General features: G+C 45.5%; 1 protein-coding gene across 1 annotated transcript in view; it reads right to left on the bottom strand.

Annotated features, from left to right (window-relative positions):
• Positions 1-13,776, bottom strand: part of LOC109253654 (collagen alpha-6(IV) chain) — a 249,875-nt gene that overhangs the window by 22,734 nt on the left and 213,365 nt on the right. Inside the window, exons 18-27 of the mRNA XM_053891342.1 lie at positions 12,621-12,761; positions 11,661-11,765; positions 9,733-9,893; positions 9,052-9,231; positions 8,310-8,493; positions 5,758-5,811; positions 2,933-3,004; positions 2,551-2,658; positions 747-968; positions 191-352 (exon numbers count right to left, since the gene is read on the bottom strand). Coding sequence (XP_053747317.1) covers positions 191-352; positions 747-968; positions 2,551-2,658; positions 2,933-3,004; positions 5,758-5,811; positions 8,310-8,493; positions 9,052-9,231; positions 9,733-9,893; positions 11,661-11,765; positions 12,621-12,761 — 1,389 coding nt within the window. The remainder of the gene's footprint in view (positions 1-190; positions 353-746; positions 969-2,550; positions 2,659-2,932; positions 3,005-5,757; positions 5,812-8,309; positions 8,494-9,051; positions 9,232-9,732; positions 9,894-11,660; positions 11,766-12,620; positions 12,762-13,776) is intronic.

Below are 13,776 nucleotides of genomic sequence, written 5' to 3'. Positions count from 1 at the left end.
CCAAACTACAGAAATCCATTCTGCTCAGCACTGCAAGGGTCACTTGAGATTGGAAACATGAGGGGTCGGGAATGTCAAATGTCCTTCTAAACCCTGCACAGGTCTCAGGGCTGCTATGGCTCTCAGGGCACCAGGGCCCAGGGCCCAGCTTAAGTCTGTCAAGCTGGGACCCCTCCTCCAAAGGACCTACCTGAAGGGCCTGGAAAGCCTGGTGCTCCTGGGAGCCCGGGTTTGCCCTTGATGTCGAATCGGCCATCAGGCCCTGGGGACCCTGGCTGTCCCACATGGCCTGGTGTTCCAGGCCTGCCCCGTTCACCTTTGGGGCCCAGCAAGCCTGACTTCCCAGGCAGACCTAATGAAAGCAAGGGGCAGATGGTCACAGTCTGGATCAGTAGCAGGGACTGGTCACCACACCAACTTGCAGTGCAGAAGCCTGGCCCAGGGTACACCCCAGATGCCATTGTCTTCTCGGCGCCAGCCTTGCTGCTGTTCCCAGCAGCAAAATCACAGGCTTTACGAGAAATATGACTATTCCTTGTGGTCACTTCTGGATTTAGTAAGAAAGGAGAATAGACTCAGGTGATTTAAGAAAAAGTTCCCAACAGGGAGAGACAGAACAAAATGACTTTTATTTTTAACCCGCTAGTTAATTCACCAGCCCAGGCTCATGCATATATTCATGCAAGTGTACCCGCCACGGGAAGACTTTCTGTAGATTGTTAAATATGTGAGTCAAAAAGAGTCACCCTTGGGTCCTGGAAGGCCAGGGTCTCCAGGAAATCCTCGGTCCCCTGGCAATCCCTGTAGGCCTTGCTCCCCCGGAGCACCATTTTCAGCACCATAGATGTCACCAGAGGCTCCCTTGGAACCTGGTAAACCTGGACTGCCAATTTTCCCAGGCAAGCCATCTTTTCCAGGGAGCCCAGGAAACCCAGGCAAGCCCTTCTCCCCACGAGGTCCAGGAAATCCTAAATGTAAAGAGGCAAAAATAAAAGACCATGGAGGTTTAGAAGTAACAGGTCTGGGTAGAGATCTCTGACACAGATTTTCTTTATCTATTATAAAAGCTAACTAGGGGCACCTGAGTAGCTCAGTCAGTTAAACATCTGACTTTGGCTCAGGTCATGATCTCATGGTTTGTGGGTTCGAGCCCCATGTCGGGCTCTGTGCTGACAGCTCAGAGCCTGGAGCCTGCTTTGGATTCTGTGTCTCCCTCTCTCTCTGCCCCTTCCTTGCTGAAGTGCTCTCTCTCTCTCTCTCTCTCTCAGAAATAAACATTTTTTAAAAAGCTAACTAACATATTAATAATGTGTGTCACTTCTCTTGAAAGTCAGGAGCGTCCTGGTCCTGGGAGAACTTGCCAGAAGAAAGGACTGTGCCATGTGAACCGGAGAAGGTTCTAGCTCAGTGAGGCCAGGCCTTCAGCTGAGCTTAGCAACCCACTCTTGGGGCTGATCCACTGGCCAAAGTGCATAGATTACATCCAGGACTTCCTGTTAAAGGCCCAATTCTTCTGAAGTCATCTAACGCCTGCTGTCTTGCCTCCTTCTTCCTCGGGGGTGGAGGAAATTGAAGCACCAAGAAACCATAGATTGTGTGGCCCAAGATGAGCCCTGTACTGTAGAGCAGGGTTGTTCTCAAATTGAGTGTGGGTCAGAACCACCTGGAGGAGAGGGTGCTTGGTAAAATCCAGATTGCTGGGCACCGCCCCCCTAGAGCTTCTGATTAGTAACTCTGCCAAGGGGCTCCAAATCTGCCTTGTTAACAAATTCCCAGATGATGCTGGTGCTGCAGGGAACACAGTTTGAGAACCACTGGTGCAGCATAGAACAAGGTTGCAAGAGGGTGTGAGCAAAGGGATAGATATGAACCACTTCTTTCTGACTCATCTGGATCTCTTTCTCTGAGCTAGAGGGAGTTGATCCAAGAAATTGCCAGAGGTACTCGGCAGTCAGATAACCTGGTAGAGTACTAGTTCTGTCACTAGTGGTTTTGTGACCTCAAGCAAGTCACTTTCCATCTGAGCCTCAATTTCCTCATCTGAATGTGAAGGGTTGTTCCAGCTGATGGCCCTTATTGCTCTGATATACTGTCACTCTCTATCTTGAAGCTCTGCCTTGCCTGAGTATGAAGTCAAAGCCATCCCACTCAGGGATGCCTGGGTGGCTCAGTCAGTTAAGCCTCTGGCTTAGGCTCATGTCATGATCTCGAGGTTCATGAGTTCAAGCCTCACATCAGGCTCTGTGCTAACAGTTCAAAGCCTGGAGCCTGCTTCAGATTCTGCATTTCCCTCTCTCTCTGCCCTTCCCCTACTTGTACTCTCCCTCTCTCTCAAAAATAAATACAACATTTAAAAAAAACCCATCCCCCCTCCCCTACTTGTACTCTCTCTCTCTCTCAAAAATAAATTAAAAAAAAAATTAAAAAAAAATCCATCCCACCCACACCAGAGTGAGAACCTAACTTCCTATAATCAGTGGATGGCTACCACAATATAAACTCACACTCACACAAAAGGAGAAGCAGGCAAGGAAAAGCTTCTTTCCTTACCTGGCAGTTCAGGAAGGTGAACTAATCCTGGACTTCCAGCCTTTCCTTTATTTCCACGCAATCCAGGCTGGCCTGCAATCCCAGGGAGGCCACGGGCCCCTTTAGGACCTGCAAACCCAAACATGAATCAAGAGGGTAAAGGAAAGTCAGTGTGGCTGGTTTCATTTGTAATGTCCACTCAAGAATCCTAGTCTCTTGGAGGGCCTCTTACTCTTACCTCCCCACACAGACCTCTCCAGGAGCCATTCTATTGCCTCAATCCTCAAGGCTGCCCTCTCAGGAAGAATGTGGATCCCCAAATGCTACCAGGCTATGCCCTGCTTCCTTCAGCCCACAGCCCTTACAAGTGTGTTCAATGGCTTTCTCTGGCCTCATTCCATACCTGGGAATCCGGGAGCTCCTGGAAAGCCTGATGGACCGTATGATCCGGGAATTATACACGGCAAGGTGACCCCTGTAAATGGTAACATGTAAGCATCTTGTGAGCCCACTAAGTTGGGTGGGCTCTCCTAGCATGCTCCTTTCCTCCAGTTTTGTTGGATGAGCCAACCAAGCTCTTCCTACCCAGCAGCTGGGAGCCCATGCAGAAGAATTGTGGCATCAGAAGCTCTCGGGAGTTACCCCCTAGTGCAACTGCTTACAGATAAGAGTACTCCTAGTGTCCAAGTGCCAGAATGTCACCTCCTACACCATCAATATCCAGTGGGCAGGCATCTACCTATGCATCTACCTATGCAGTAGATGTTACCTAACAAGATTTCCTAGAGGTAGCCTATGTAGGAGCAGCAGCAAATGGCAATGACCTCCTCACCCTACCCTCATATGAAGCCTCTCCCTAGGATAGGTGCTTGGGGATAGGCCTGAGTATCCATTATGGCCATGTGACTAGACTGGAGGGTTTGAAGTCAAGACCCCTCAAGTTCACATGTCTGCCCTTTTCTTGGAATGAAAACAAACTATTGGGTTCTTTTCCTAAACCATTGGGTTCTTTTGACCCACATCACTTGGGATCTACAGAAGTCTATTGATGATTACTGTGGGTGAGAGGTAGCTGTATTTCTGTACCAGACAAACACTGAAGGCCACTCTCTTGGCCATGGCAGACAAACAATGACCATTCCCTCAGCTCTTCCTTTGAAAATGTCAACTCTGGTACTCAGGGAGATGCAGTAGTCAATTTCAGTGTTCAAGACTTTGAAATTGCATGCATAGCCTTCCTCTAGCAAATTCTTCCTTGCTCATTCATAATGCAAATAAAAAGAGTCTACACAAGATCACAGAGGGGAGGTTTAATAAAATACCGATGAAAAAATTTGTGTAGGCTCCCTCAAGTGCCATTTACAAATAATTGCTATGCTAATTAAAATTAGTCTTGCCTATTCATTAAAACAATCCCCCAAGGCCTGCTTTAAGCCACAGAGCCAACAGTTCTAGTAAACTGCTATAGTTTTTGCCTGTACCTAAAATAAATCACAAATTGCCTTTCTTAAAGATATGTTTACAACCTATGATTTAGACTGCTTACTCAACCAGATGGCATTCCTTCTGCACTTGCTCTATTCACAAAGAAACATGGGGAATTGAATATAGTGTATTGGTTAAGAGGTGGGGGCTCTTAACCAATACACTATAGACACCGAGCCAGACAGACCTGAGCTTGTATAATAGTTCTGCTATTAACCAGCTGTTTGGACAAGATACTTAACCTCTCTGAGCCTCAAGTATAAAACTGGAGCTACTTTTCTCATGTGGCGCTTGTGAGGATTATATGAAATAATGCTAACGGCATTCTGCACAGTGTCTGGCAACTTGGCAGTTGCTCAGCAAACAGTAGTTTTTTATTATCTTATTTAAGGAGGAGCATTCAGAAGAGCTCCTCCAAGACCAGCCCCTGGTTTCTACCTTAGTCAGGTTAGTGATGCTACTTTGTAGCCTGGGCAGCAACTTTCTGCCTTGTAGACCTCAGGTTCCCATAGCCACACTTCTACAGGTGGAGATAGCCATAGGCCTGATCTTGCCCCATTAGTGGTCACACCCATCTCCATCCTGCCAGACATTGAAATGATGGCGCTATTTTTCAGGGCTATTTCCCTACTGTGGAACTATAACCTATGGACAAGCACCTTATGATGAGATGCCTCACTGGGAGAGGACTGCCAGTCCTGTGTTCAGCTTGGGCCTCAGTCCCTTGGACTAGGCTGAAGAACTGCCTCCCTAGATGGTATCACGAAAGGGATCCCGCAGAAGATTCTCCTGCCCCAAATATTTCAATAGCCCATTGACTCCAATGTATCAAACACTGCAGTTCCATTGCTTTCAACCTTACAACAAACAGTAAAACACAAATATCTCTGCACTGGTCCAAACATGAACCATCCATCCTCACTAAATCATCAGATAAGTTTCATAAATTCTCTTTGCCTGTGACAGCCAGATTAAAAACAAACGTTTAGAGCATGGGGCCAAGGTCAGGCATCAGAAATGTTCCAGGACAGGACAAATAATGACAAAAGGGAAGATGGAAATCAAGGGCATGTTTCCCTTTTGCCTCAGACCAGGCCTGTACACCACAGCACCCTTGTGTATGTAGGTGGAGGGTCAAAATGCTGAGAAGGTAAGACCTTCAAGTCATCCTGGTATCTGGCTCTTTCACATTACATCTCTGTCTTCTACTTCTTATCTGTGAATTCAGAGCCTTCTCTTCAACAAAGCAGCAATCAGCTCTATCCATGTTCTGTTCTATAACACACAATCTAATTAGTCAGGATTTCCTCCATAAATGCCCAAATTCATCGTCAAAATAAAAAGCACCTCTGTTTATCAAGATTCTATCATTTCAGTTTACTCTGGGTCCAGTGAATAAACATCAGACATGTGTTCATCTTCCAGCTACCTCCCAAGGCAAGTTATGACCCCAGCTAAGTTCATAAAATGAAGGTGCTCAAGGCAGACATCAGCAAAGCCATCAACATGCATGGTGAAGGAAATCAGTCCCTGTCAGAGACTGCATGCCCATTTACTCCTGTATCCCCTCCCAAAAATCAGGAGTGACAGTGTCAGTGTCAGCCTTCATGCACCCCTCCCCAGCCAAAGGCTCTAGCATGGTGCTCAGGCCATCATGAGTGTTTGAGAGAAAGGTGAACAAAAAGGAAGGGACATTTTGGCAACATCAGTGTTTGAGAACCTCGAGACTGAGCTAGCTCTCACCTCCCTCTGTGTCTAAGCCTCCTTTACCAATGCTCTCCCTGCAACAACAGTCACCTAGACCAATCCAGTAAAGAAGAAAATTAAACCCAGAGAGAAGTTCCTTGAGGCCCAAGGGAAGTCTTGTCTGAAGCCTGGGTATGCCCACTAATCAAATTCCCTATCCAGATCGAATGGAGAGAGCTGGCACCCACACAGGATCAAGGACACAGATGCTGTTTCAATAATAACCAGGGTGATTGATTACTGTGACCATCTGGATCAGAGCCTCTTTGGAAACAGCCAGTTGTCTGCTCGTCCAAGGTTTGTAATGACTCACACCACTAGGTTGAAAAGCTTCTAGTGACTACATCCCTATCCATGCAGCTGCTCTAGCCTGGGCCACCACTGGTTGGAGTGAACACATTTAAAGAACAGCATCCTTTGATTTTCATGGCAACAATAATGGCCATGATGCAAATGTCAGGGGCTCCCAAGTTATGTCTTTTTAAAATTGTGTGGAAAAAAAAGATAGGTTTGAGGAGTTATATGTGGTTGCCACGGAAAGAAAAAGAAAGCTAATGCTCTTATTGGAAGTAATTTTTTGGAAAGTCTTGGTACTGCAACAAGAACATTTTCTGCATGGGGTATCTCTCAGGCTAGAGCTTACTATATCACTATATTCCTAAGAACTTTTTGTGTCTGGGGCCTAGTGAAGTTTAGGATACAAATGGTCCCTTGGGCCTCCTTCTGTTGACTCAGCCTGTTTTCAAGCAGTCAGAATGTTGATAATAGCCAGATTTGAGTGTAAGTATATAGGTAACTCAGTTTATAACTCAGTTTAAAACCCAGTTGCCTACAGAAATGGTTGGCCTAGAATAAAGACCCAATTGGCACAGGGGTAGTGGAATGACCATGAATAATATCTCCGGGAACAGAGATGGAGGCAAAGCTAGGACTTCCAAAGGTACAATGCTTTAGTTTGATAAAATTCCTCACAGCCTTCACAGGGTTTTGTAAACTGAAATACAACTTGGTTTTAAGAATCTTGAATCATCAATTTTTAACATATACCATCATCCTTGGTATGCCAACACATACAAGTAGATTTTAAAGTCAATAGACATGACAAGACCTGGTTTCTATCTTCTTTTTTGGTAATTCTTCAAGGTGACAAGGTAGAATGAGAAGAAATAGGTCTAAGAAATAGCCCCTTGGTTATTGAGAAGCCCCTTTCTTCTGTGAGTGTATATTAGTCTCTTATGGAGCATTACACTATACTAGGCAAATTGAGAAATGCTAAAAAGAATTGCCTTCTTTAGTATCCAGACACTTACAAAGCAATTGGGAAAACTAAAAGCATTAATGGAAGAAAATGTGTAATTTAAGAGGCAATGGCATATGTTGTGGAGGTCAAGAGAAGGTTTAGTGGAGAAGTAGGTGTGTACCCTGAAAGACAGATAAAATCTGACTGCACAGAAAAAAAGAGGAAGAGCATTCCAGAAAAAGGCAACCGCTTGTGGCTTTGGACTAGGGGCAAGACGTGACAATATCAGTGCTTTACAAATAGTGAATTGGCAGTAGTGTTCATAGCAGAACTGAGTGGGGAAAGTCTGGAGGTAGGAGATGAGAAACTGTTTGGAAGCTGTTTGTCATTCACTCACTCATCCATCCATCCATCCATCCACTCATCCTTACTTCCAATGTCATTCACTCACTCATCCATCCATCCATCCACTCATCCTTCCTTCCAACTGTCCATTTATTCTGAAAAGCATGTAGGTATTTGATAAGCTTAGGTGTGAGACAATGAGAACTTAGTAGCAAGAAGAGGAGGGAAAGAATATAAGAAGCACTGCAAATGAAGAATAAGAAATGAATTTCAAGTTTTCAAACTTCAGATAACAATAAGGATGGTACTGCTAATGGAAACAGAAGTTGGGATGGAGGGCTATTCCGGCTGTATGCAAGAAGGTGAGTTATTAACATAGCATCGTCACAATCTACAAGCAGGACTGTCACTCCCTACAATTCCTGAAATGCTGATAGAAAAAGAAGATATACAAATGCGAGGGGTTTAAGGTATGAAATAAAGATTAGACTAGATACAAGTAGAGTCTCTTCTCAATCTGAGATCTCATGAATTAAGGAAAGGTTCCTCTCTGGTGATGATAGTACCATATAACTTAAGAGGACACCTATCCAATCTCTCACTCATTACTTCGATGATACTTGTAGCAAATGGCCATCCAGCATCTGCTTGAAATTTCCAGGGATTATGAGCTCACAACCTCCCAAGACAGCTCTGTTACATTTTCAGACTGCTGTTAGGAAGTCTTTTTTGTTTTGTTTTGTTTTTACTAAGTAGAACTGAAGTCTAGATTTCTCTGTATAAGTGTACCACAATTATGTACAATTATGATCTTTTTTCCTCATGAAAAACCTTAAAAAATTGCAAGAAGTGATTATAACCAGCCAAGACTCTTCTTATGACACATTTCATGTACCTGGGTCATATCTATACTCTACAAGGGGTCAGTTTTTCAAGTCCATGGCCATCTGATTCCATGACTCACCTGGAAGCCCAGGGAGGCCTTGCTTCCCTGGTAATCCATTTATTCCTTGATCTCCAGGAAGCCCACGAGGTCCGGGAGATCCCGGCAGTCCATTTCCTGGGGGACCAGCTGGACCACTGCGGCCCTTTTCACCAGGAAGTCCTGGTAACCCCTTCTCACCTGGGAAGCCCTGTCCACCATCACCCTAGAGAACACATAAGAAAGAATGCAATCCCAACTTAAAGATTTATCCTGACTCGTTTGACCATAGGAAAGAGGTAGCCAGTGTGACCGATGTTTGGTTTTTTGTTAAAATTCTCCGTCACTCTAGTTTATCAATCAGTTCCTCTGATTTAGTTCATTTGGTTCATGGAAATGAAGTTTGTCAATTCTTGATGATCTGATAATACAAAATATTCTGGATCAGTGGTGGGGAGGGGGCAGGAAACTGGAGCAGGGTAACAGTCCCTGGCAGGGGTTGGGTCACAGAAAGCAGCTGGATTACCTGCAAGGGAAAGCTACTGAGAAGCTAAAGCATTTTCAGTGATATGGTCAATGGGTACTAGCATTTCTCAAATAAGGCAATGACCCATTTTGAGAAAAAGATTTCCATTTTACAGAAAAGAAAAGCACAGAGCAGAGAGTGTCAGCAGAGGTGAGAGGAGATGTTCTACCCTGTCTCATGGTCTAGTGGCCATCAGGACCCCCACTAAGTCAGATGTGAGGATTTATAGAGCTTATCACTCAGGAACTATCAACTTACTGGGAGGCCTGGCAGACCTGGTAAACCTGGTACTCCATCCTTCCCTGGGGTTCCTGTTTTACCAGGGAGCCCCTGGGGGCCAGGATCACCCCGCTCCCCTGGCATCCTTGATCTTGAACTGAGACTTGGCTCCCCTTTCTCTCCTTTGTGGCCTGCAGGACCCCGAGGTCCAAATAAACCCTGCAAAAGAGACAAAAGGGAACAATCAGGAGATGTATACATTATAGGACTCTGGCACCTAGCATAGGTCTGACCTAAAGCAGAACCTTGGGCACATTTTGGCACTGTTCAGGGCACTTGATAATGTCCTCATCTGGGATTACGACTGCCCATTTATTTTCTTATCCTTTCTAAATTTTTGAAATTTTTGAGGACGGTAACACTGTCTTAATTCAATTTCATCTTCAGGGCCCAGCGCAGTGTTAGGCAAATACAAATAATTTTGTGGAAGGAAGAGAGGGATTAAGGAAGGGGGGGAAGGGAGGGAACATAGGTAGGTCAAAGCAGAAAGGGACTTCGGAGATCAGCTAGTCTGACTTTTTCATATTACAGATCAAAACCCTGAAGCTTTGTTTTATTCCCATCTGTCTTTCCTGTGTTTTAGGAACATGACTGGGGAGGAGTACGGGGCACTGGAAAGCTCCTATTGTTCCCTCAGGGCCAAAGTTTGGTGAGACTTACTGGAGTCCCTGATGGGCCCTGTGTACCCCCAGAGCCTGGATCTCCTCTGGTTCCTTTAAGGCCTGGAAGGCCAATGAGACCTTGTGACCCAGGCAGGCCTGGCTCCCCAGGTGGTCCAATGTTAGGGACACCGCCATCACAAGCACAAAACCCTGAGTCCCCTGGAGGAGAAAAAGACAACATTAAACAAAATAGACCATCTTTCTAAGAAAAAGGATGATACAATAGCAGTAATTTGTGACTTGAACAACCCCATGGAGGGAATCAGAATGTCCACAGAGAACAAACTCACATGAACTAGGTTTATGAACCAAATCTACTCTCTATCAAAGTACATCTGTACCAGTGATTTGATTTCATTAGTCTCAGGGGAGACAACCCAGTGATCAGTGAGTCTAATTAATGTACAGCCAGAGTTAAGAACCACTGCCCTATGCTAACCACTTGGATCTGGAATCTAAGCCACTCAAAAATTCTCTTCATCATAATGTCTTTTCCCTTGTGTTCTGTAAACAGAGACAAATGTCCAATAAATGTATGACAGGGATTTCGGCAAAGCACCTTTGAAGTGGTATCAAGGAATCACTAACACTATAGCTCAGCCACCTATACCTTCCATGCTTATGGTGTGGAAAATGAGAATTTAGGCCAATGTAGGTGACTCTGAACATCCTGAAGGGCCTCTTTTTACTTTCAGAAAATTGATAATCCCTGAAACTCGGAAAGAACAGTCTGTAGAATTTCTCAAGTGTGATCAATGGATCACAGTCAGTTATGTTGCCTGTTCATAAGGCAGCTTGCTGGGCCTCACCCCAATTCTAATAAAGCAGACTCTCAGGAGGCCAGAACCAAGAATCTAATTTTGAGTAATCTCCCTTAGGTGATTCTCATGTACAATGAAGCTTGAGAATCACCATCACTATTCCAGACTTAGGGAAAACCTTCTGGTCCCATGGGAATATAGAATGGGGAGCATTAGAGTTATGTCTTTTCAGGAGTGAGAATGGTATCCGGAAGTACACTAGCTCTGTAGTGAGTCACACAAAGGCAAAGGTTAACATCCTAAGTCAAAACTTGCAATTCCATCTCCTTTCTCTCCAAATAGTCCTCCTTGCATCTGAACAACAGAGATGGAACTTTTAAAAACTTCTCAACTAGCTCCTATATTTAAGTAGTGACATTTTATGATTCAGTAATAAGAAAGGGGAAGAGTAAGTTAGGACCTCTCTGCTTGAGGCTGAGAAGAGCTGTTAACTCTGCGAGAGAAGGGAAAAGATCTCAGATAACTTGAACCCCCTAGGCCATCCCCAAACCTCTCTGGAGCCCAGAGTTTCATCTCTTCCTCCACTTAGGCCTGGACTGCAACTAAAATGAATTGATTTATTTGAGCTTTAAGCATCTGCATCTCTAGAGTATGAAACAGAGGAATGACCCAAAGACAGCAAGAAGATGGACAGAGCAGTGTGGCCAAAGGCTGGGGTAATCAGTTAGCCCTTCAACATCGGGGGGTGGGGAGGGAGATGCAGTTATTTTTCTGGAGCCAGTTGGCTGTTTCAGAGTGCCACTCTTGACCTGTTCAGAGTCCTATCCTTCAGACTGAAGGTAATGATAAGTGGCATCCAGCCTTGGCCTTGCAAGCTGATGTTGCCGCATGTACTGGTTAACAACCAGGGTTAATGGCAACAGCTTCTGCAGGTGGACACAATAGGACGAGCAGCCTGCAAGCCACTTTGTTCTATGTGACCTCAACTTCCAGCCTCAGTCTCAGAGCCCTAAACATAGCCCTTCCAACAATCTTAAAATCAAATCCCCGATCAAGATCGCAAATTGCTTTTGTTCACATTCCCAAGGCCGTTAGTTTGCTCATTCCCCGGAAAGCTTTCTGCAAGGAGTGTGGGGAACAAAGAAACCCAAGGGGACAAAATTACCTTTTATTCCTTTGAGGCCTGGGTTTCCTTTTGGACCTCGTTCTCCTCGGAGACCAGGGAACCCTGGCTCTGTGTTCTGTAGTGTTCCAGTCTCAAATGTTCGACCTTCAGGACAAAGGAAGCATGAAGGATTGGCATCTCACACGAGCCTAGACTTACATGACTCAGCACAGCAGCTCAGTCACTAAGGACTAAGTATCCTTGAGGCTAAACAACCAAAGCAGACACAGGGACCCAAAGTCTACAGCAAGTCTTATCCCTTATTGACTCTATTCATTCTACTACTGCTTACAGAAGGTCTACTATGGTCCAGGCACTGGACTAGACACTGAGGGTACAGGAATGACCCAGATAGCTTCAGTAAGCTAACAGGCCCAATGTCTACCCCAGAAAGTTTGAGGGAATGGGTGCAAGCTGCAGAAGTCATGGGGTTTAGATTACAAACAAGCATGCTGGGCATATCTCTAGCCTTTCTCTTAGAATCTAGAATTCCATACTCAGGTAGGAGATTTAGGGAAAATAAGCCTTGTAGAGGCTTTTAGCAACCATCTTGAGGATCCAGGCTTGGCTTTCCATTTCTCAGGCTCTCAGCCCACCCCACTGGAGCTTGAAGGAGCCAATATTGCTTCATCATGAGCTGCAAGACCAGAGGCCAAGGGGCTGAGAACAGTGGGGGGTGGAATGAAATGAGTACAGAAATTGGAAGGAATTAGTGTTTGGTTATTGAGATGGCCTTAGCTTGCTTTTTCCTTGATGAGCACTCTGAGTGATGTGGTTGTTTACCTGTAGAAGAAGGCTCTGACTCAGAGAGGACAAGGCCTTTGTCACTGCCCCTCTGCCAGTCATCGTGTATCCTGGCTATTTCTCCTGTGAAATGCTCTCTCCCTCAAAAATCATGAGTGTTCTGCTATCTGGGTCACACCTGAGTCTCAACACCAAAGAGAAAAATGAATGACTTACCGGGTGGGCCTGCTAGGCCTGGTAAGCCTGGCAAACCGCCTCTGCCAGGGGGGCCAGCTGCCCCAACTGTGGTGCGGCCTGGGTTTCCTTTGTCCCCCTTGAGACCTGGAACTCCTTGGTGCCCTAGGGCACCTGGGACACCTGGAAGAATAAGCCCACACAATAATGCTGCTCATGTCACCCTACTCTTCAGGAGCATTGCAATCAGTGGCATACATTGGAAACTAACTCCAAGGGAAGAATTTGGAAAAGCATTTGCCCTTCTCTTGCATCAGAGTTAGAGGGGTCATTAGGAATCATCTAGCCTAACTCCTCAGTAAGTTGAGACCCAAAGTCATGAGGAAACATGGTCAAGGGTGCAAAGCTTTTTAGTGGCAAACCTGAGAGGGAAACCTGGTCTCCAGCCTCGTACTTTGTGATTGTTCAACCTTGGTAGTGGATCATCTGTACTTCCTCCAGTGGCTGCTTTAAAAGCACAGGTATCCTGGGGCGCCTGGGTGGCTCAGTCGGTTAAGCGTCTGACTTCGGCTCAGGTCATGATCTCACAGTCCGTGAGTTCGAGCCCCGCATTGGGCTCTGTGCTGACAGCTCAGAGCCTGGAGCCTGCTTCAGATTCTGTGTCTCCCTCTCTCTCTGACCCTCCCCCATTCATGCTCTGTCTCTCTCTGTCTCAAAAATAAACATTAAAAAAAATTTAAAAAAATAAAAAATAAAAATAAAAGCACAGGTATCCTTACAGATGCCCATCTCCAAGGAACTTAGAAACTGATGCCTTTAAAAGCAATGTCTGAAGCTTTGTATTTGGGTCACCATGGCCTCTCAGAATCTGGCATGCCCTTTCTCTATTTACTACTATAGAATGATAGACAGGTATGCTCCTCCAATTGTTTCAAGGGGGTCATCCATAGGATCCTGGGCCATTTAGTGCCTGAGTTAAGCACAGAGTGAGGATCTGGGTACAAACTCTCCTCTGGGCTTTTGTTGGCCCTTTCTGGCAAGCATCAGCTGGGATGGCACATCCACAGAAGGGTGACAGGGTTCTAGCAGGCCAACACTGGCCCCCTCTGGTTACCACAAACCTCAGTAGAGTTGCCTGTTTAGCAATGCTACATTATTCAGGCCAAAGGAAAGCTGCTCACCCAGGTCCTATCTTCAT

Source organism: Panthera pardus, unplaced genomic scaffold (assembly GCF_024362965.1).
Source record: "Panthera pardus isolate Hobbes unplaced genomic scaffold, ASM2436296v1 HiC_scaffold_27, whole genome shotgun sequence".
NCBI lineage: Eukaryota > Metazoa > Chordata > Mammalia > Carnivora > Felidae > Panthera > Panthera pardus.
The sequence above is the reverse complement of the archived record's forward strand: the minus strand, read 5'-3'. Positions and strand labels throughout refer to the sequence as shown.